This window comes from Vulpes vulpes, chromosome 12, assembly GCF_048418805.1.
Source record: "Vulpes vulpes isolate BD-2025 chromosome 12, VulVul3, whole genome shotgun sequence".
NCBI classification, from domain to species: Eukaryota; Metazoa; Chordata; class Mammalia; order Carnivora; family Canidae; genus Vulpes; species Vulpes vulpes.
Window position 1 is genome coordinate 163,400,102 of NC_132791.1, and position 23,591 is coordinate 163,423,692.

At 37.9% G+C, this 23,591-nt stretch overlaps 1 protein-coding gene across 13 annotated transcripts in view; it reads right to left on the bottom strand.

The window, feature by feature from the left end:
- The window catches only part of RERE (arginine-glutamic acid dipeptide repeats), a 403,339-nt gene that overhangs the window by 123,475 nt on the left and 256,273 nt on the right, over nt 1–23,591 (bottom strand). For 2 of the 13 annotated variants that reach the window (XM_072731213.1, XM_026005081.2), the window contains exon 1: nt 9,922–10,275. The exons of the other annotated variants lie outside the window; for them this stretch is intronic. In XM_072731213.1, coding sequence (XP_072587314.1) covers nt 9,922–9,947 — 26 coding nt within the window. In that variant the 5' untranslated portion in view covers nt 9,948–10,275. Of the gene's footprint in view, nt 1–9,921; nt 10,276–23,591 lie in introns of those variants that run through there. 13 annotated transcript variants of the gene reach the window in all.

Sequence of the window (23,591 nt, forward strand, 5' to 3'; positions counted from 1 at the left end):
AAATGTGTCATCTGAGAAAGTTTTGGCCACAGCCCATCCAGTAACTTGTACCCAGTTCAACTTCCAGGTTCTTCTAGAAGGTCTATGCCAAGGTTCACAAGTGAATGCCTATGAAAGCATTTCCCCCATCACTGCTACACACACACTAAGTCCTTGATAATTCTAGGATAAACATTCCTGGTTTGTTTTTATTTTAATCTTTTCCCTTTTTTATTTCTTCTGTGGCTTATTTTTTGTTTTTTCTTTTAGTACTTTCATAAGCCAATATTATTATATTTAGCTAAAAATGTGCCACAGTAATAAAATAAACACCAAATATCTTATTGGATAGGACTATATCCTACAGGTCTGTATAAAAGAGGTAAATAACTAATAATAATTATACAAGTGAGACAAATAAGTGTATTAAGGATCTTAAGGGCCTAAATTGGAAACTGTTTGAGAGAGAATCTCAAACGGGCTCCTTGCTGAACACAGGGCCTGACTCGGCTTAATCCCATGACCCTGAGATCATGACCTGAGTCAAAAATCAAGAGTCGGACACTTAACTGAGTTACCCAGGTGCCCTGCAATATGTTACTTTAGTTAGAATACAGGTGCCCTGCAATATGTTACTTTAGTTAGAATATAGGAAGAAAACCTAGCCTCACAAAGATAGTAATAGGGAAAGGGAAGAATATTTTAATAGTCTTTTTGGCAGTTATGAATATTATTTTTGATACTACCCCAAAACTCAACAAAATGATCATTTCTTAAAGGTTTTTACACAATGTGAATCTAAAACCTTATCTATGATCTTTCTGAACTCTTTTACATTAAAAATCTGTTAGTCTTTCTTGGCCTTTCAATGGGTCCTTCTACCCAGACATGATATTTTTAATGTCATGCATGAATTAGGTGGAAAATATTAGATGACAGGTTTATCCTTCAATAAGTAACAAAGATGGTTAGCATGTGAGTACTTCCTACGGTTCTGGGTGCTCTACAGTCTCATTTCTATGTATGAACTCATTTAATTCATATTTTGATATTAATGAAAACATTAATAATGACAGTCACCAAAATATAGATCTTATTCTAATCTTATGTGTAAAACAACACAGTTACTAAAGAGGTTTTTACTTGATGTAAGTGTTGCTTAATTAACATAGTACGTCTGGGCAAAAACAGGACGGCCATCAATTAAGGAAAGAAAATCCAGGCCATCGATGGTGTAAATCTCAGTGAGGTCAGATAAAGGATACTACATACAAAATAAGAAACCAAAGATGGAAGTCATGTCCCAGGATAATGCAGGACAAATCTATGTACACCCTTATACTTGCCTCAGGGTTTTCACCCATGTTATCTTAAATTCAGGATATCTGAGTGACATGACAAACACCAGCAAAATAGTAATATTAGTTATCACTTATTAAGTGCTTTTTGCTCCAGGTATGCATTATTTCATTGTTCCTGTGACAACCCTATGAAGCAATATCTGCACTTTATAGATAACAGTGACAGTACTAATTGTAATATTAATGAAGAAATATATATGGTGAACATTTACTATGTACCAGGCATTTTAAGCTAAGCAAATTCTATATATTTTCTTATCTAATCTTAGGATGACCCTATACGGAAGGTGCTACTATTACCTATCCATAGAAGGAAACTGAAGATAAGAAAGAGTTATGAAACTGCCCAAGATTACAAAGCTAACAAGTGGAAAGGGAAAACCAAGATTCAAACTTGTTTAGTTGACTCAAAAGCCAGAGCTCCTACATGGAATAAAGATTAAATTACTGAACCAAAATTACACAATTACAGATAGAACCAGTATAAGAAACAATGTCTTTATCTTCATTTCAAACACCAAAGCAAGACAGAATCATCAGGAAGAGTTTTAGTTTGAAAATCATGTTAAAAGAGAAAACCGATAGGGACGACTGTGTGGCTCAGTCAGTTAAGTGTCCAACTCTTGATTTCATTTGGCTCAGGTCATGATCTCAGGGTTGTGAGATTAAGCCCCAAGTCCGGCTCAGCGCTGAGTGTTGAGCCTGGAGCCTGCTTAAGATTCTCTCTCTACTTCTCCCTCTTCCCCCCCACCCCCTGCACCTCACAAGTGTGTGTTTTCTCTGTCTTAAAAAAAAAAATTAATGAAAAAACCATCAAAGTTAAAGGCCAATTTATATAACATTGTCAAAATAATAAAATTATAGACACAGAGAACAGATTAGTGGTTGCCAGGTGTTAGGAATGGGGGTAAGGTGAGGAGGAGAGGTGAAGTAAGAGGTTTGTATGGTAACAGGACAGACATGACAATGGCAGTGTTACATAAAGCTACACTGACTACAGACACATTTTACTAATTTCATGTCTGGGTTCTGATGTTATGCTAGAGTCATACACAATGGGGGAAGTGAGTGAAGGGTACACAGGAGCAGTCTGCAGTATCTTGCAACTTTCCGTGAATCTAAAAAAATTAAAGTTTTTAAAAAGTCAAAAGAAGTGCTTGGCTGAATTATGTCTTACAGACTGGAGAGAAGCAAGCTAGATGTGAGAAAAGCTTATCAAATGGCCAACAGATTCCCCTAAGATGTACTATAGATAGCTGAAAAGTCACAGAGAAAAGAATGTCACAGTTCAGAAAGGAGATTCAAGGAATTAACTCAAGTCACATAAATTCTTTTTTTCCTTGTGTTTACTAAGTATTCTGGTCTGAGGTCATCCATTTTGAGACACCCCTATGAATCATATTACAGAAAGAAAAAAGAAAAGAAAGAAAAGAAAAGAAAAATCATCCTCACTAGCAAGGACAAATTTCTCTGTAAGGTTAATGTAAATAATATATGTTTTTCAAAACAGCTGAGGTTCAGTCTCCATTATTCTACAAATCTTTGCTTTGGTCTATGAAAATATAGTCCCAGAAGCCAAATTACAAAAATAATGGCAAGTCATCGTGTTTATTCCTTAAGCAGAGAAAGAATGGGAGGGAGGAGGAGGGGGGAGGGAGAGAGAGGGAGAGAGAGGAGGAGGAGGAGGAGGAGAGAGAGAGAGAGACAGAGAGAGACAGAGAGAGAAAGAGAGAAATTCATTGTATATGAAATCCGATACAAAAGAAATCCGTGTAACAAAGCAGTATCCATGGCAACTACAACTTAATATTTCAGTCCTCTTCAGCTGCAGTGGATTAAATAAAATGACAAGATGTTCCCTTTGAAAAGTAACCTGTTACCATGGAAACGTTTTAGTCTAAGAAGTAAACAGGGAATGGACAGAAAGGGCAGGAAGCCTGTAACTGAATATCAAAAAGGGAGAAGCATCCACGCAAAGGAGATGAGATAGCGGCTGGCCAGATGCAGGCTGGGAGAGGCAAGTATCTGTGAAGGAACATACACTCAAGACACTCAAATAGCTCTACAGGAGTGTAGTAATTGCTTATGACAAGGATTTGGGTCTAAAAAGGAACAAGAGCATGGGGTCCAGGGGAGAAGACATGAGCTGTAGAATACAGAGAGCTGGCATGAGTTCCCATTATAAACCCAGACCTGGTCCCAAATATAAGCCCGGAGCATCACAGCATTCCCATTCCCAAAAGGCTGGACTGCAGAACTCTCTAGTTGGACCCCTTCTCTGTGGCTGGTGTCACCCATCAATGAAATCACTATGCAATCTTCCTTTACCCAATCCTTCATATCACAAGGCTCAGAGAAGATATAATTCTTACTTTTTCCACACAGTGTTCGGTTAAGCAGGAAGACTGACATGAAATCAACACAAAGACTCTAGAAATTCTACACTCAGTCAGAAAATGATCACAGAAATGGACTGTAGGTCCAGGACAAATATACCAAATTTTAGGAAAATTGAAAGGCAATTTATCAGAATCACTTTCTTAAGAATGGTTGTGGGCAGGAGTGAAAACAAGGATGATAGTAAGGAAATCTAGAATAGCATGCTGGGTTTCTCAAATTTCTCCAGCATAAACACATTATTTCCAAAATAGTCTTGATTTTTTTTTTCGAGATTTACTTATTTTAGGGACAGAGAGAGAATCCCAAGCAGACTGACGTGAGGCTTGATGTCACAATCCAAAGGCTCATGACCTGGCTGAAATCAAGAGTCGGACACTCAACTAATTGAGCTACCCAGGTGCCCCCCTCCAAAGGAGTCTTTAACAAGTCTGAAATGTCTTTAAAATCTGACACAGTATCTTAAAAACCCAGGTAAATGTTGTATTCTATTCCATAACATACTCCCATTAGTTCTAGGAGAAAAAAAATTCCCTAAACTTGAGTAAAATCACTGAGCTTTGTATACCCCATCAGATGTCCCAAGATTCTGGCAGCCTGCTACGGGAGGGAGGAGATGTTACATACACCGCAGCCTAGATGCTCAGGTGCAAGGGAAGAGCACAGACTTCAGAGTCAAATGAACCCTGGCTAAAGTTTCAGTACCAAAATTTTATTAGCTTAAATGTGACCTTGAGGACACAATTCAATCTCTCTGAGCCTGTTTCCTCATCTATGAAATGAAGTTCATAATGACTAGTTAGCAAAGTTGCTATAAAAATAAAAGATGATCTACAGAGAGAAGCAGCACTGTCCTGCTGCACAGTGCTCACTGCTATTATTAGCTCTAAGCATTTGCAACAGACTACAACAGGAGCTAATTCCTTTACCAGAAGTTCTCAAAGCACCACCTACCTCTTCTCAACCCTATTACAGGCATGGTTTTTTACTTATTTTGCATGATTTTGTATTTATCTTGTGCAATTATTTCTTCAAGGCCTTGCCTTTAGACTGAAAGCACCATGCAGGTAAGGGACCAACTCTGTTTTTACCTCTCCATTATATCCCAGGGCCCACTGGCACTCACTAAATATACTCCAAATGAATAAATGACTATACTATGTTAATTCAACTATTGTGTAGCTATAGATAGCAACTAAGCACTTTGGTGCAAAATTAAATCAAGTCACTGTGATAGAAGGCTAGTCCTCCTGCTCAGGAAGAAGTGCTTTGAATGAATATTTATTTATTTATTTATTGGATATTGATTTATTAAGAAAGAGAGAGAACCCATCAACAGCTCAAAAAGTTAATGTTCCAAGTTCATACACAAATGCTAAGGTCAAGACAGAAACTCATCAAAATCATAATATTCTACATTTTTTATGATGGAAAGTTTCTTAGAAGCCATGTGATCTAATCTTCTAAGCTTAACAGAAGGAACCAAGGCCTGAGGAGATAAAGGTGCTCTTTCAAGGGGTCACCGGGAGTTGACTACAGAGGAGTCCAGGCCACAAGAAGTAGCTCTACTTCCACAGAGTCGTCCCCTCCCCCCAATATAAGTCAGAGTCCAGAACTAAGAATTTAGGCATTGGCTGAGGAATAAGATGAATTTCCATGCTGACAATAAGATGCAGTAAACGTGGCCTCTATACAAAGTATGTAACATCAGGGGAAAAAATGGTAAAAAAAAAAAAAAAATTTAACACATGAGAAAGGATCTCATTTCAAAGTGGTAATCACAGGCCAACGTAAAGCTATACACACAAAAATGATGCTTCAAAAAACAGACTTATTATTTTAATCCCACTGTGGTTGAAATAATTTATAAAAGCAGCAATATTTGAAGATTAAGCCTATCTCCTAACCAAAAGTGTTGTTGGCTTTCTGCACACTGAAATCAAACTTTATAAAAAAGAAACATAGCACCCCCAGAAAAAGAGGGACATTGAACTGTAATTTAAGTATGTCTTCAATGCATCTGTGAATGTCTCTTTGTTCCCAGTGGGGAGTCTTGAGGAAACACTATGAAAAATATGACCATCGCCTTATGCTTCTTCACTGTGGTGGTTTGAGTATGGGGAGGAGGGGGCAGAGAGGAAGGATGCAGCCTTCATAGCATTCGCATTCACACACACACACACACACACACACACACACACACAACATCACAGAAAGAAGGAAAGAATGTTTAATGCTGAACATAGCAAATGTTTTATATGATATGGAAGTAAAGCTTCTTTTTAAATTTTTTTTATTTTTGGAAGTAAAGCTTCCTAAAAATTTTTTTTTCAGCAAGTATAAAGAAAAACATAGAACACTCAAAGGGCAAGAGAAGAAAGGAAATCAGTAAATGGTGGTTAAACATACTGGCCACTAATTAAATTGCCATAATTCCTAACACAACTCCCGACACTGTCTTTAAAAGATTGACCAAAAACTATAGAATCTGTTAAGATAACCATACCTACGTGAGACTGTAGACTTGGTTTTTGAATTATTAACGATAATACACTGAGAAGCTAAGTGTCAAGCAGTTTCAAACTGTTTTTACCCCATTTTATAACAATGTCAAAAATTATATTTATTTTATCGGAGATATGGTCATATATAGATATGACCCATGAGAAAACTGAGATTCAGAGGAGTGAAGAAATTCATCCAATGTTACTAATTAGGTGGCATTTGAACCATACCATCTAGCTCCAAATCTAGTCTCTTCTCTTACAATAAATGCAACCCATTTATTCAACATATTTATGCTGAAGGCCCCTTTGGGAGGCACTCTAAAATAGACTATGGCTACAAGTACAGATGCAGCCCATACACCAGAAGACAATCAAACAGTGACAAATAAATGTATAATTCAAAGAACTTTGATAGAAATAATGTCTAGGGATCCCTGGGTGGCGCAGCGGTTTAGCGCCTGCCTTTGGCCCAGGGCGTGATTCTGGAGACCCAGGATCAAATCCCACGTCGGGCTCCCGGTGCATAGAGCCTGTTTCTCCCTCTGCCTGTGTCTCTGCCTCTCTCGCTCTCTCTGTGTGACTATCATAAATAATTAAAAATTAAAAAAAAAAAGAAAGAATGTCTAATTGTTCCAATGAATTAAAATGAGCTGTTGTAGTTTAGATCCAAAATATCATAGAATGAACAATATAAGAATAGACTAGTTTTCTTTCAAATCTGCTTTAAAGATATGTTCAGGAACCTGTATCCTCCCCTATCACAAACTGCTCAATATAGATGATCACCACTTTGGGAGGAGACTCATGAATGCACACAAATTCATGAATTTCATTATTTCAAATCTTCCTTTAGCCTGTTTTTTTCTATTTTCTCTCTCATTCTGGATGACATTTTTTTTATAGCTTTAGAATAAATGCCTCTCTGGTGGAAAGACAGCTCAGTTCAGTAATGACCAAAAAGTAAAGTGGAAAATGAAAAATGAATTCAGAAAAAGAAAGGATCAGAAACAATGAATTGGACAATCACAGACATGGCAAACATCAGGTCTTAGGTGAACCAGAGTCTTTCAATTCATAGCTAACACACCAGACAAGAACTTAGGAAGTGGTAAAAAATGGAGCTATGTTATTAGCAGATTCACAGGCTCTGCAAAATTTATGTTTTACATAAAAGGAACACTTTAAATGTAAGCCTCAACTTTGGATTCAGATTCAAGATTCTAACACAATGACAAGAAAAGCTAATAACAGGATAATATTTTGGTGAACTTTTATGTTCTCCTGGAAACATAAGCTGTCCATTTTCACTAACATTTCCTGATACTCTGAGGTATAGCAGGAGGGGAGCCATAAGCCAAAATGAAGCTAACAAGCATCTTTCCAATGCCCAAGCTGCACAGACCCTGGACAACTTTACCAACCAAGAGAATAACCTCCCATGTGCTGTTTCTTCACTAAACTACCATGAGACAAGTATAGAAGACCCAAAGCAGGAGATGGTGGGCCAAAAAGTAACATCCCAAAAATATTTACCTAAGATAGGAAAGTATAGAACAAATGCAAACTACACAAGGAACTACTCTTGTGACTTACTTTACCTGATTCCAACACTGAAATTCGGCCCTAAACAGCCAGCAGTGGTAACTGTAAGTCCTCACCGTCTAAACAGGTGGCTGCAGTCAGGCTCACAAATGCACATCTCTATTAGGCCAGGCTGGCCAGCCAGACCAGTGGGAGGAACCTGCCCAGAGCTGATTCACCAGTAGAGCTTCCCAGTCACACTTTGTTTGCTAAATATACAAAAGTTGAAGAAGTAAAGGCCTGAGAAAAGAAAGGGAGTTCCATAACTATTTTCCGGACGAGTAATGTCCTGACTCAAATAAGGATTTTCTGAAACAAGTCTGGGGTGTTAAGTGCCCCTGGGCCCAGATCCTCTTGTCTGGAGAGAGGATAATTTAAGACTTACAGGAGAAAAGCAGAAAGAACATTCTACATGGAGTGAATTAAAACAAGTTCCAGAAGCAACACTACATGGTAAAGGGAAAAACTGCCCAAAACTCCCAAATGTAATGTTCAAATAAATGCAATCCTAATTGGTCAGATAGACCAATCAATGGAAAGATCAATGGAAAACAAGATTAAAAATAGCAATAAATGATTAGTCCTAAAATTATCCCCGTATAATTCATCTCCTTAATCATAATCCTGAGACTAAACCTTCTGGAAGCCAGATGATACTTCAGTAATATTGTCAGTGGCTAGAATTCACCATTAGCCTTCCTTACAACTTTCTGCCAAAATCAGGGTCCTCCTCCAACAAGAGGTGAGCACACACAGCTCCATATTCATATTACACTATGAAGAGCTTACACTCAGAATCTCTCCCTGTATGTATCATCAATGTCTCATGAACTTCCTCACTATCCTATGAGAATTTTTTCAGCTGCATTCTTCCACATCGTGTACTTCCTCCTTTCAACCTCACAAATGCATAAAACTTAAATGTGACTTCAAAATTTTTTTCGCCTTTCATCAGAAGAAAAAAGGGGAGAGGAAACAAAGAGAAACAACTAATGTAATTCACCAACTTCACTTACCGTTTACTTGGTTAAAAATTCAATTTGTCCTAACCTGGAATATTACAAAGAGTTCCCTATGTTAACCATAGTGAGATCCATCTGTCTGAGCCCAGGCTGCAAAAAAGGACACATAAAAAGCACAACTCCCCCTCACAGAAAAGACTAGTGCTGGGCCCATCAAGCAGAGGGCACAGAATCTGACCTGGTCAGTGCCAACATTCTTAAGTATCAACTGCTCTTTTTACTTCTTTCCTGTAGAACATACAAGTCACACAACAAAATACACATATACCACAATTGCCACCTTCTGCTAAAACAAACAAAATAAATAAACAAAATACCTGGAACTCTAACTTCTATCACAAATGTCACTGCAGACTATTTTTTCTTAATTGTCAAGACATTGTCTACAAACTGGAAAGAATGGAGTTTTCTTTTGAAGCCACAGAAAATGTGACATAACCTTTTATTTCTTAAAAAACCTCCATTTTAAGGTGATAATGTTGCAACCATGATCCACAACTGCTTCCTGCATATGTCAAAATGTACATATTATCTTGTTTCAGACTTCAGAAACAGATCACAAGAAATATAATTTGCTCTGGCAAACAGGCTCTCAATCAAAACAAGTTCCACCCACCTTCAAAGCAACCAATAGCTGCCCACCTACCACCCTTCCTAAAACATCCAAACAGAGCTGCTCTTGGGCCCAGGCACTCCCTACCAGCCACACGGCAACAGAGCAGCCGGCAGGTTTCTTCTGCAGGTGCTTGAAGGCAAACAAGCTCACACCAGGCATCCATGCAGGACTCAGGTTAAAGCTGTACCCGGTGAGAAAAGGGTAAGGGAAACGGGAAAGGGACAGGGACAGCAGAACCCACAACGTTCTCCATTTGCTTAATGCATCTCCAGGCAGACCCCATTCTTAGCTCTGATTTCACGCTTCGCAACACCACCTACATGGCCAGCCAGGGTTGAATTAAAGGCTCTCAGGAACATGCACTATGAATGATGAAATGATTCATAAACATCTTCACAAGTGAGAAAGAGCAGCAAAAACCATCACTGTTTTGGGGAGGCCAGAGGAAGATAGCCTACCTGCAGGGGCTGAATGGATCATCCATGACTAACAGAGGCTCTGGTGAGTCTAAGCTGTGTCCCTGAACCTCTACTTACTGTTAAAACTCTGCCCTTTTCTACTCTAACAACTCAAAATGGAGGCACATGCAGTCTGAGAGACCTCATAGAGCTTTCACTGAGCTTGTGCTATGACCTAAGCCTTCACGCAGAACGCAGAAACTTCCCCCTCACACTGACAGGACTGAGCATGTGCTGTGACCCTCCCTCATCCATACACTGTCTCTCAACGCAATCAATCTCAACCCTGCTGTTTCCGTAAATAAAGCCCAGCCAACAGACTGCAGCTTCTCCCTGCATACCAAGCTAGTGTGCAGGGAAGTGGGGCCTTAGAAAGGGGATCTGAGACAGCCAACACCAGGGAACTCGGCAAGCCACACCAGCCATCTAGAGGCTTCAAAGAACTCAGACGAGACAACAGCAAGTTTTGTTTGTCTTTTCTTTTTTTGTTTAATTGTTGTTTTAAAGATCTTCAAGAAGGAATAATACCAAAAGATACAGATACGAATGACCATACATAGGACTAATGAACAGAAACTACAGCATATCTATAAACATAGCAGTAGCTACTTAAGGCGGAACAACCCCACAGATTTCATTTTGAAAACTTTGTAAACATTTGGGAAAAGGCCACACAAACAATCCTGGCAAAACTGTGGAGTTCTGGGTATTGTCACACTACAAATGTAGTACAGACGGTATACCAAGCAGGGGATCTTAAAGAATACTGTGTTTTATGCAAGGAGCTAATCTCTCTTAAATAAGAAGCTCTAAAATTGCCTAAATAATAAAAACATTTTCCAAAAGACATAATAATCCAGTCAGGCATGTCTAACTTGAAGAATGTATTTCTAACACTAAGAAGGGTAGGAAAGTTCAAATCAGAATGTCAAAGAACACCCTGCCACAAATACTCAAGCATCTAAAAAATCTCATTTGAGATCTCCTGATTCAAAGTTCTAGGCAATTCTTTATAGTACTGCCCATGAAGCTAAATCCATTTAAAATTTAATCAGAAAAGATTTCTAAAGCCACATCAGCAAGGCCACATGCCATGCTAGTCATATTGAGTTCTGTGAAGTATATTGTCCACAGCACCAGCCAAGACACTTTCTGTTAAAATCTTTAAAAACACACTTTATGCGGTCTCCCCACAACCTCCACCTCCAACAAAAAGGCAAAGCGGGCTGGCAGCTACATAAGATATCCTGTTCTGGATGTGTATAGAAGCTTCGTTTCTATTTGCAAACTAAAAGATTCTATGTGTGATTACTTAGTTACAATTAAAAAAGAAAAACAAGACTATGAAACTCCAAAAAATATATAAAGGACAAGACAGAGTAGGAAAGAGCAGTGCTGTGTTTCCCGCAAATGTAACAGTGTGAAGAAATTAAGACCCGCTTAACAGAGTACTCCGTGTCCTCAAGATTCCTAAAATAAATGCAAGATCTCTTCCATTTCCTTAGTATTCCTGTTTTTGCTATCAAATAAACTAAATTCTGAGGCTATAATTTAAAAACTCTAATCATACTGAAAATGTCATTTAAACACAAGAAATGCCAAATACACCTAAAATAAGTTTTGCTTTTGACCCAGCACCTGAAGTATCTACTGGTTGGAAGAACACTTTCCATGTTGGTATCTAAGATAAAATGTCCCCAGATGTGTGAGACCAGAAACAGTCTGAAGAAAAAGACTCTCTAATACAAAAGTGAATTGCCTAGAAGCCAAAGAGTACGAATACGACTATCAAAATATTTCTTTCATAGTGCATTTTTTCAAAACTACCAAATCACATGGAAAATGCTCACTTGGAGAAATCAACTAAAATAATAATTTAACAAATTTATCATTATTCTGAAAAACCACAGGAGCTGTTCCATGAAACATAGCATAAAAATGATTATTACGATAGCAATTCAAGAAGTGTAAATTATAACTTTGGTCCCACCAAATACCTTGAGTGACACTCAAAGGCAAGTCATCAAAACCCTATGACCTCTTCTCCAAACACTTGGTACTCAAAATAGCTACCCCCTTCAGCGCCTTCTTGGTCATCTTTCCTGACCCTCAGCTCATAGCTGTCCTCTCACACCACCTGCTACCTCCCACCCAGCAGACCTCCAGCCCTGTCTCACCCCAGGACTCGCCTCACTCTCCAGTTACTCTTCTCTTGTATGTGGAGAAGTCCCTCACTTGCCCACAATCCCAACCAGCTCCTCTATGGAGAGACCTCCTTATTAGGAAAGCTCAGAGAACTTCGTTCTCCTCATGTCAGCTTTTTCTGGGGTGCCTCACCTCTCTTAACAGATGATAAGCTCTTTAGGGCAGGGACAGTACCAAAATCATCTTTACTGGAACCACTCAAATCTCTTATTTTGTACCAAAACAACAACAAAAAAATACATCTGAAGCACTGAGAAGGGCAAAATAACATTTAGATACTCATTCCCTGGCAGAACTTAACAAAACCTAAATCTAATCATGAGGAAACATCAAACAAACCTGAACTGAAGGATATTCGACAAAACTGGCTTCTAGCTCTTCAAAAATGTTGATGCCATGAGAAAACAAAAAAAAGGCTAGAAAACATCTTATGAAAACAAAGAGAAGCAATGGATATTAAAGAGATCAAACAACTAAATGCCGATGCATGATCACGGGCAAAAAGTACTATGAAGGTCAGTATTAGAAAAACTCGCAAAATTTAAATATGGACTATATTAGATTAAACGGTATTATATCAATGTCACCTTTTCTGATTTTGCTAACCATATAATGATTATGTAAGAGAATGTCTTTGTTCTTGAGAAAAACACACTGAAATATTTAGGGAGAAAGATGTTTGATGCTGCCATTCATTCCAAAATAGTTGAGGGAGGGAAAACACAACAGTGAAGCAAAGATAGTTAATAGAGAATAATCCAGCAAAAACAGAAATAATAAAGCACATCTGTAATAAAATTAAAAAGATATGTAATACATAAAATAAAAGAATAAATTAGTAAAGCAAAAATTGCAAAATGTTAGCTGGTGAACTGGGTGAAAGATATATATGTGGGAGTTATATGTAATAACATCATAACTCTTGAGTTATATATATATAAAATATTAAAATTTTAAATATATACATACATATTAAAGACATCTAGTTTTACTAGTTAGTCTTCAATTATCGGTCCTCGTGGAATCTGGAAACTGGACACATGACTGGCAAGGAGTGACGTGCAGGGCTGTTTCCACAGTGCTCTAATCCTCAGACTGAATCACCTTAACACCAGCTCTGAGTGCAATCCAACCTCAGGATATGAGGTGAGTTCTCTGCCTCACAGAAAATTGAGGAGCCCTGAAACCTAGTGGTTTGGTAATTAAGTAAGTCAATGTATTATTTTAACATAAATTCCAATTCTAGAAATGGGCTCCTTTTCCACAAGCAAGCCCTACCTTACACTGAGGACCACCCTGTAATTCTACTCAGTACTTCCAAGCCCCCAACACCTGGACCTTGTTTCTTCCACGGTTGTCTTGACCACTAGATGTCTGCTTACTGCCTGTGACTATGTCTAGACCTCATTCCTGCTGCATTTCCTTGCCACCTGGCTGCTTGCAGGGATATGCCCACAGGCTGCCCAGGTGCTTCCTTTTGTGGTCTACTGCTAGGTCTTCCCAGAAGTCCTGTGATCCCAACTACTTCTACATTGTCTCTGGATCTCAGACCTTCCTCTCTCCTAGAATTAATCCCTTGGCAAACAACAGGTGAAGGATTAACAATTTTGAATAGATTAAAAGGGAGCTGAGAGGGTGAAAAAAATATACTATATTAACGGATTCTTTCTAAAATTAAAAAGGCTTACTACATAAAAACAGACTGAAAAAACAATTTGGCTACCGTAATACTTAGTTTTTCATGAGCAGAAAATTTACGTGTATCAGATGTAAAGCAAGTTTCCTTACTTCCTAATATGGAAGTTTCCTAGGTTTTAAGAGTTCTACTTACCAGAAATAGAAAAATATTTAAAATATTTTATTTACTAACAACAAATTGTAAAGCAAAAGCAGCAACGAAAACATTCAGGCAACTCTAGAGAAAAACACTTAATGGAAAAAAAATTCTATCTGACTTTTAAGATTTTATTTATTCATTCATGAGAAACACAGAGAGAGGCTGGGACATAGGCAGAGGGAGAAGCAGGCTCCCTGTGAGGAGCTCGATGTGGGACTTGATCCCAGGACCCTGGGATCACGCCCTGAGCAGAAGGCAGATGCTCAACCACTAAGCCACCCAGGTGCCCCTTGACTTTTAATTAGTACTAACTTCACATCAAGAGAAGGGAAGCATTTAAAAACAGTATGTTAAAAAATAAATAAATAAATAAATAAATAAATAAATAAATAAATAAATAAATAAAATAAAAACAGTATGTTTACATTTTATTCTCTAATTGTCCCTCCTGTGTAGAAACGGAACTGAGGGAACCCTGGGTGGCGCAGTGGTTTATGGCCTGCCTTTGGCCCAGGGCGCAATCCTGGAGACCCAGGATTGAATCCCACGTCGGGCTCCCGGTGCATGGAGCCTGCTTCTCCCTCTGCCTATGTCTCTGCCTCTCTCTCTCTCTCTGTGTGACTATCATAAATAAATAAAAATTAAAAAAAAAAAAAAGAAACGGAACTGAGCGTTATATATACTGCTTTGATATCCAGCAAACATGCTGGTATATCATATCAGTTCTAACTATGTGTTCACATGCTTTCTCAGAGTCTCTATGGCAAAAACTATTAAACCATATTAGCCAAGGTTCTGACACATTTTCATGTCATAATGGACATAAGACTCCTATTGTTTCTGATTTTAGAGGGATATTTCCCAACACTCTGACTCTGATTTTTGTTTAATTAATCAGTAACAACAAGGAAGTTTGGTTCTACCCTTACTTTGCTAAGCGTCCCCTCCCCCAACATGGACTAGTTGTTGACTTTCAACACGTGTTTTCTCAAGATCAAGATGAGTATATATTTCTTCATCATGTTAAAGTGGTAAGCTATATTAACAGATAATTTTTTTAATTAATTAATTTATTTATGATAGTCACAGAGAGAGAGAGAGAGAGAGAGAGAGAGGGGCAGAGACACAGGCAGAGGGAGAAGCAGGCTCCATGCACCGGGAGCCTGACGTGGGACTTGATCCTGGGTCTCCAGGATTGCGCTCTGGGCCAAAGGCAGGTGCTAAACCACTGCGCCACCCAGGGATCCCTTAACAGATAAATTTTTAAAGTAGTCTTGGGTTCTATAAACCCAACTTGGATAAGGCAGATTTTTCGTGCTTTGCCAGATTCTATTTTCTAATATTTTATTTAAACATCTTACATGCATGTTTCTAGGACTGACCTATAAATTTCACTTTTTTTTAAAGATTTAATTATTTATTCATGAGAGACACAGAGAGAGACAGAGAGACAGAGAGACAGAGACACAGGCAGAGGGAGAAACAGGCTCCATGCAGGAAGCCTGATGCTGGACTCGATCCTGGGTTTCCAGGATCACGTCTTGGACTGAGGGGGTGCTAAACCGCTGAGCCACCAGGGCTGCCCCTAAATTTCACTTTTTAATCTGGTTTTGGTATAAAGATTTTACCAGCTTCTTAAAAAAGCCCCATTCTAATTTTTTTAAATCTTTGGTCTAATGAGAAGAAAAGGAAATGTCCTATACAAATTATGAAAATGCCCTTGAAGAAGGCATGCATTTTTTACCCACTTCTTCCTTCTTCCAGCCTGAGATCTGGATGTCATGGCTACCATTTGATCGACACCTTGAGTATAAGATAAAAGCTGAAGTTAAAGATAGGTCCCTGATGGTTGTAGAGCCCCACAGCCATCTAGGATTGCTTTTTCTCAAACTCAGCTTACATGAGAGGGAAATAAAGGTTCTATTTTGTTTTAGTCTGTTATATAGTCTTTCTCTGATAGTTCTAGTGTTGAAGTTCTCAGGTACACATCTTACCATTTGTTTTATCTGACTCAGGTTGATGTCACATGGTTTCTTCCAACACGTGTAACTTTTAACAGTGCATTTGGCATTCAAAGATACATTATTTGTAGATATCCTACAAGTTCTTGAATGAGAGCATGTCCCTCTAAAAAAAATTTACATATGCTTCTCCCAATGAAGCTCTCTCACTGAGCCTCTTGGAGGCTCATGGTCCAAGATTACTTTTTACATTATCTTCTCATCCTGGAGTTCTCATATTTTTCAAGAATGTAAATCCATGTCCCAACTGGGGGCAAGGCTCAAAGTTATGAACTATAAGGGAAATTCTCCCTCTATTCCTCTTCTTTTCTGTGCTTCGAGTCCCAGTCCCAAACAAGTTTCTCTATCATTTCCCTCTAGTTTTGGATATACAACCTAGCTCACCCTTTCACTGAAGAACAGAACTTTGATGGCCCAACTTGGTGGAGGGCTCTCAGTTCCAACTCCCTTACCCCCTGAGATCAAGACCCCATCTCCTATACCTGGTGGGTGTTAAAGACAAGACCTTTGGTTAAAGAAAGAATAACTAACCCAACCTCCTCTCATCATGGGCTGATGAAGAATCAGCTTACTGCTTTACTTGACAGTTTCTCTTAATTCCTAACAGGCTCAGCTCTGCATTTAAAAGTTCTGTCTAGGGGCACCTGGGTGGCTCAGTCAGTGAAGCATCTGCCTTCAGCTCAGGTCACAATCTCAGGGTCCTGGGATTAGAGCCCCACATCAGGCTCTCTGCTCAGCAGGGAGTCTGCTTCTCCCTTTCCCTCTGCCTCTCCACCACTCGTGCTCTCTCTTAAAGAAATAAAATCTTTTTAAAAATTTAAAAAATAAAAGTTCTATTTTACTCAGAATTGGTAGATGTTTACTGACAAAAGATTTTTGAAATTATCAAATCTAATTTTTGTTCTATCTTATTAGAGTTCTTATATCCTCAGCAGGGCTGTGTTTCCAAATACACACGAACTCTCAACTGTTTCCAAATATGCCATCTGACATAAACATCGTGAGTTCGACCGTGATGGCAGAGACAATCCAAACAAAAAAACCTGTATACCTAGCTCCAGCTTCTTGTCCTCAAAAGCTATACAAACACCAAGAGCTGTGATGAATAGAGAAGACAACAAACAGAAGATTTTGAAATGTCTAAAATCCAAATTAACTGAAATAAAGATCTAGATTGTTACTTTTCAGCTGAAGTATAAAGATTTATGTTGAAAAAAGATGGTCACAATTTTATTTAGAATAACTAAATATTAGAAAACCATAAAGTTCAACAAAATGGGAAGAGAGAAATTATGAGGCATCCACGTGAAGGTAGATAAGGTGCTCATTACAAATGTTTGTGTAAAACATTTAATGACATGGCAGTATGTTCATAATAAAAGAAAATGAGTAAAGGAATGCATGATTATATATATATATTATGTGTAAGCAATATTTTAATTATAATTTTAATACATACACGTGCACACAGATGTAAACCGAAGGGGAAAAATACAAACATGGCTGATACAATTATGTATTTTTTCAGTTTGCTTCTTTAACTTTTGTATTTGTCAAGTTATTCTCTAGTGAGCACATATTTTTCTCTTTATTAGAAAAGCTTCAAGTTATTTTCCAACACAACCAGAAGAAAGTGAGGTTATATATGAGTTAATCTATGATAAAATCATCAATGTTAAGAGCACAGGCTTTGAGTCCAGTAGGCTAGGGGTTTCCTGTTTAGTAACTGTATGCCTTAGGTAGTTATTTAATATAATGCCAATTTTCTCATTTGTAAAATAAAGGTAACATCAACCTCACTGAGCTCTTACAGTAATTAAACAATCAAGCATAGAGCAAGCATTCACTTCTTGCAAGGAGTTGTTCTCCCATGGATCCTGAAAAGAAGATGTTAAAATTTGATTCTTTAGGTCATACTTTCTTAAGAAATACCAAATGTTAAATCTAGTAAAGATACAGTTCAAGATGTCAAAACCCATCCATGTGTGGAAGAGAGCTGAGTCAATGATAGGAAATCAGAAGTAAAGATATTAAGGATGGTGAAATAAGGCTTCTCACTCTCAAAGATGAGAATTACAAATAAGAAAAAACTAGCAGGAACCCTATGGTATTAGATTAGATGTGGAGAATTTGGTATGAATGCATGGATACACACATACTGATACAGAAATATAGATGTAAAAGTCTGTATACCCTCCCTCTCCCTCTCACTTCCCTTCCCTCCCCCACCTGACACACCAGAGCTGTTTACTCAGAGGCCTGCCAGCAGTGACAAAGTAATAACCACACCTAAGTATCATTCTCCAAAATCTAAGGCAATTTGACCTAAGAATCAAAATGATAGTAAGAGATTATATAAACAACTAAATAAAATAGGAAGCCATTAATCCACCTAGCGTAAATAAATGAATAAAATGAAAGTTTCATGAGGAAGAGGCCATTGATACATAGTCTCAAAGCAACTTTCCATAAAATGGTCATTAATTATAAAAGGAAAAAGAGAAATGCTACAATTGCAAAGTCTAGCAGATAGCACCTTATTCAACTGATCGAAGTGAACATTACCAGCCATGAGACAAACTAAAATTATGATAGGATGCAGAAAAAAAGAACACATGACTTCTGTACTATCCCTGTCAAAGAAACATGATCTAAATCTAGTAAGGAAACATCATAAATGTAAACTAAGGGACAGTCTCCAAAGTTTTGGAGATTTTTCCCTACAACCTTCAAAAGTACCAAGGTCATGAAGTGAAAGACTGAGAAACCATTCCAGACTGACCAAACAGTTGTTAAGACAACTAAATCCATCAAACTGGCTCATTCTACTACAAAAGTCTTTATTGGAAAACTGATAAAATCTGAGTGGGGTCTGTGAATTCAATGGCATTATCTGAACATTAATTTCTTGAGCTGGAGGACTGTATTGTGGTCATGTAAGAAAATGCCCTTGCTCATAAGGAACACTCCAAGTATTAAGGTGTGGTACGGCCTCATGGAGACAACACACTTCTAAATAGTTCAGTTAGAAAAGATCTTCTATGATACTTGCAACTATTCTGCTTCAAAACAAAGTGAATGAATTATGCAAGTAAAACTCAGAGTAGTGCTGGGCACCATAGTGCGCACTAACTATAGCTATTATTATTAACATGGCCACTGTCAGTTGGGGAGAGATTATTTATAATTATTTATAAATCCCTGCAAGTGCCTCAGTTTATGATTGCTGCTAAATATAATGGCAATAATCCTTAAGTTTCAATAAGGCTTTAAGAACTCCTTGGAAAAAGAAAAGGAGAGAAGATCACAGACATTCTCTCCTGGATGAGATCTGAACTCTCAACTTGTTTTCCATCTGCATATTAAGAGAAGACTCATTTTCACAAAGCAAAGAACAAAAAATACAATCAGATGTTTCATGCTACAGAGCAAGTCTCAGAAGAGACCAACACTTTTAAAAGATAGTATGTGGTTGGGGGAAGGGAGGAAGCAACAGATCAGTGACCATCAATTAAAGATGCTATGTTTTATATCTTCTCTTCATTATCCCTACATGCAACTTTAGTGACCTGAAGAACTCTTACCTAGCGAGGGGAAACAAATGGCTGGTTCCTGGGAAAATTTATGCTTCAGAATTTAAGGATAAAGGTATCTCCTTTCCAATGGCCATTACTGAATCTTTCATTCTTGCTGAGACTCTATCATTACTCTTGCCCTTTCTCCCATCCTGACTGGCCTAAAGCAAGAAGGTAGGAGAACTTTTCCAAGGAATGAAAAGTATACCCAAAAGGGCCAGAAAGTACAGTAAAAAAAAGGTACTGGCCAATAGTTTAAAGGATGAGAGGATGGGGTATGAGGATGAGGGGATGGGGAAGAGGACATCCAAAAATTCAATAAAACCTATGTACTATATAGGGGGAGTTCATTAACTATAAAAAGCTCAGATCTATTTATTAAGAAAAAATTTTTTCAATTTTCTCTCAAATTTTTCATTGAAATATTCTAACAATAGAAATGTATTGTTTCACATTAATATCACATATTCATTATAAATGTTCTATCAGTTTCATTAGAGGCAAGAAATTTATCTTTCATTCTTAGCAATTGCTATATATTTTTGAAAAGAATTTTTTTTTTGAAAAGAATTTTATAATCAATATTCCAAGCAGAGTCAAAAATCCCCAGTGTTCAGACTTCTGTAAGCACAATCAACCAGATGGTTAATGGTCTACTTGGTAGAATCAAGACATCTTAGGAAGTAGTTTATGTTTTGCTTTTGGACTTAACATTTTATGGGGTTAAAACAAAACAAAACAAAACCAAAAATCCTTTGATATTTTTCAACTTTTTTTTTTCAAAAGAAAATTTATAATTCTTTTGGCAATTCCCAAGAAGCAACAATAACAAAAAAAAAAAAAACAAAAAACTTCACAGTTTACACAAGCAACCTACAGGATAGCTTTGGCACTCCCACTTTATTGAGGTAGAAACAGAGTCCAGAAGTACCAGCTTTAGCCCTAGACACAAAGATGAAGTGACAGCCCAGAACCAGAACCCAGGCTGCCTGGGTCTAAGAGGGGAGTCAGTCTTATCAACAGATCAGATTAAATGGCTATGAGATACTACATAAATAAAGAAGCAACTAAGGACAGTAAGCAGATGAATGCAGCCATGTCCCTAAGATTACAGATTATAATCACCTCTTTTTATAAGCCAAGACCAACCTAATTTAGTTTAGCCAAAAATACTGGTGGTTGTACAAATTCTTTAAGATCTAACTGGCTTTATGTATTAAGACTTGTGATCTGAAATTTACTGGCTTTATTTTCTAACCAGAGTTTGGATTAGAACCTTCAGAAAGAATGAGAACATAATGGCATTATTATTGCAAAGTATGCTGACTGTAGAATTAAGCTTGGGGTGAATCTTGCTCAGGTAGCCAAGGTGCACATTCCCTGAGTGTAGAAATGTCAAACTCCAGAAGCAAAGCCTGATTACTTAAGGATTCCAAATTCAGGCCTCTCTCATTAGTCAGACCCTTGCTGCTTACATCCTATTTGAAACTGGAAATATCTGCCACCCAATTTTTTACTTAACTTTTATTCCTTAAATGTCATGGCTAGCAAGAATATGGTTATTGCCATCCCTTATCAAAGATCTTAAGGGTCAGAGGATTTTCAGAATTCAGAAGTTTTTGGATTTAGAGAGGTACTATAGCCATATACCATATACTATGTGACACCTCAGCAGTGTCTGAGCAATGACCCCCTACTCTATCACACTAGTACTTCTGCAGTAAAAGTTGTGCAAACTCACTCAAAGTGAACTAACTCAAGAATATAAATAGTCACATCTCAGTTCAGGCCAAGTGTGACCATCCAGTGAGCTTCAGCTCATTTATTTTTAAAAATTTTTCAGAGCTTTCAGGTTTCAGAATTAAGTTTAGGATTTCAGAATTAAATACAGTATTTTAGAATGATAAAGATTCCATGTCAATTACCAAGTAATCCGCCCTCCTTGAACTTTAAAGGCAAAGTACCAAAGAATATAGAAAAGTCTGTTTCCTACTGTCCTAGACATGTTCATTAACGTAACCCCATCAAAACCAAGAAGTCTGGAAAGGTCAGGTCTCTGACAAGATGAAACATTCAGAAATATAATAATGAGGTTAAGGGAAACAATTTGTAAGAAGCCAAACACTGGGGCTTAAAAAAAAAACAAACAAAAAAAAAACAACCTTATTCAATAAACGCGAAAACACATTCCAAACTTTCAGTGCAGGTGACTATGCTAAATAAATTATGGAAACTTACATAAATCAACTTTTACTGTCAGAAAATGTGCTATGAGAAAGAAACAATCCCATTTCAAGTTTCAGTTTCAACTGCTCACTTGTTCCTGAGTTATTTAAGGGCAAGGGAGTAGTCACCAAAGTGACTGTTCTGACATTTGCAGTGGTCTCATCCATATATGCTCTCTCTCCCAGACATACAGCAGGTGATGTTTCTGTCCAAATGACTTGGGGCACCAAGAGCACAGAGCACCCTGTGGCCATGATTACATGACTACACGATTACACAGCTACACGACCACACAATTACATGACTACATGCCAGTCCTGCTCATTCAAATGGCAGAGAAATATAGCAGCAGCTCCTAGCACAACCCCATCCCTCACAGACTTGAAACAAAGACACAGACAGAGGTAAATTCTGCAAGAGTGTGAAGCCTGAGTATTCCAAGGATTAGACCATGGGTAAGCCAGGTGGGGAAAGAAGAATTTTTCTACAATCCTAGTAAATTACATACACTCTCGTGACAATCTGAGCAGCTTTGGGAACTGCATACCCAAACCCAAACTTCAGAGTTATAAAGTATTCAAGGTGAAAACACTGGGAGAGAGCAAATTTTTACACTCACTTTGTGAGAAGTGTGAGATTTGCCACAAGCTTTACTTATAAGCAGACATTCAAAGTCTTTTTTACCATTTCACTTCATCCTCATAAACCTACAACATATCATAGTACAAGCTGGACAAGGAGAACACAAGCATAGAAATGAACAAATAGCCACCAGGAAGTCAAAGCAGTAAAAGAAGTGACTCAGGAGGGGATCCCTGGGTGGCTCAGCGGTTTAGCGCCTGCCTTTGGCCCAGGGTGCGATCCTGGAGTCCTGGGATCGAGTCCCACATCAGGCTCCCAGCATGGAGCCTGCTTCTCCCTCCTCCTGTGTCTCTGCCTCTCTCTCTCTCTGTCTCTGTCTATCATAAATAAATAACTCTTAAAAAAAAAAAAAAAAAGAAGTGACTCAGGATGCAAACCTTATAAATGCACTGCCATGGGCATGTCTCAGGGCTGTTTTATCAGATGAGAGACAAATGTCCTTCTGCTGCATACCTAAGCCACACTTTAACATATAACTGATGGGAAGAATCAGTTGACTAGCAGCAGCATCCAATGAAAAATGAGACCAGAACTTGTGTGAGTCTCTACTTACAGTTAAGTTATATAATACCACCTTCAATAAGCATTCAGCAAAAAGACACTTAACCAAAACTAGTAAACAAAATTTATTTGGTTGCTTCTTATGAAACCAAGAGCTAAACATTTAAAACACAAAAGCTATTTAGTCAATTCGTGGATACCATCTAAGTTGTGCAATATGACAACTCCTGATCAAACAGTTAAATCAACGTGGCATCACTGAAATTATGGACTCCTTTGTATCTAGACAGAAATCCAAGATATGACCAGGCAGTCAATAAATCCATACGTAAAATAAATTCTGAAATATAGGACGTTCTTGAAATATGACCACCAATCAACTTCTTTGTCGCTGGAACAGGGCATACTTTAGAAAAAGAAAATAAAAGCTCAAATTTACTGTTTTCTAAAGGAAATAAAGGTAAGTAATAAAAAGGTGACCATTCATTACACCATTACCCCTATAGCTGCTGTCTACAATATATACAGAGACACTAATATGTATGCACCAATAGACCTTTAGGTAGTCTCTTACAATCGTAACAAAGAATATGTTGCCTTTTATTAACCCTGGAGTGACTCACTAAAAGTAACCTTCTAATTTTTACATATAATTTCTCAGCA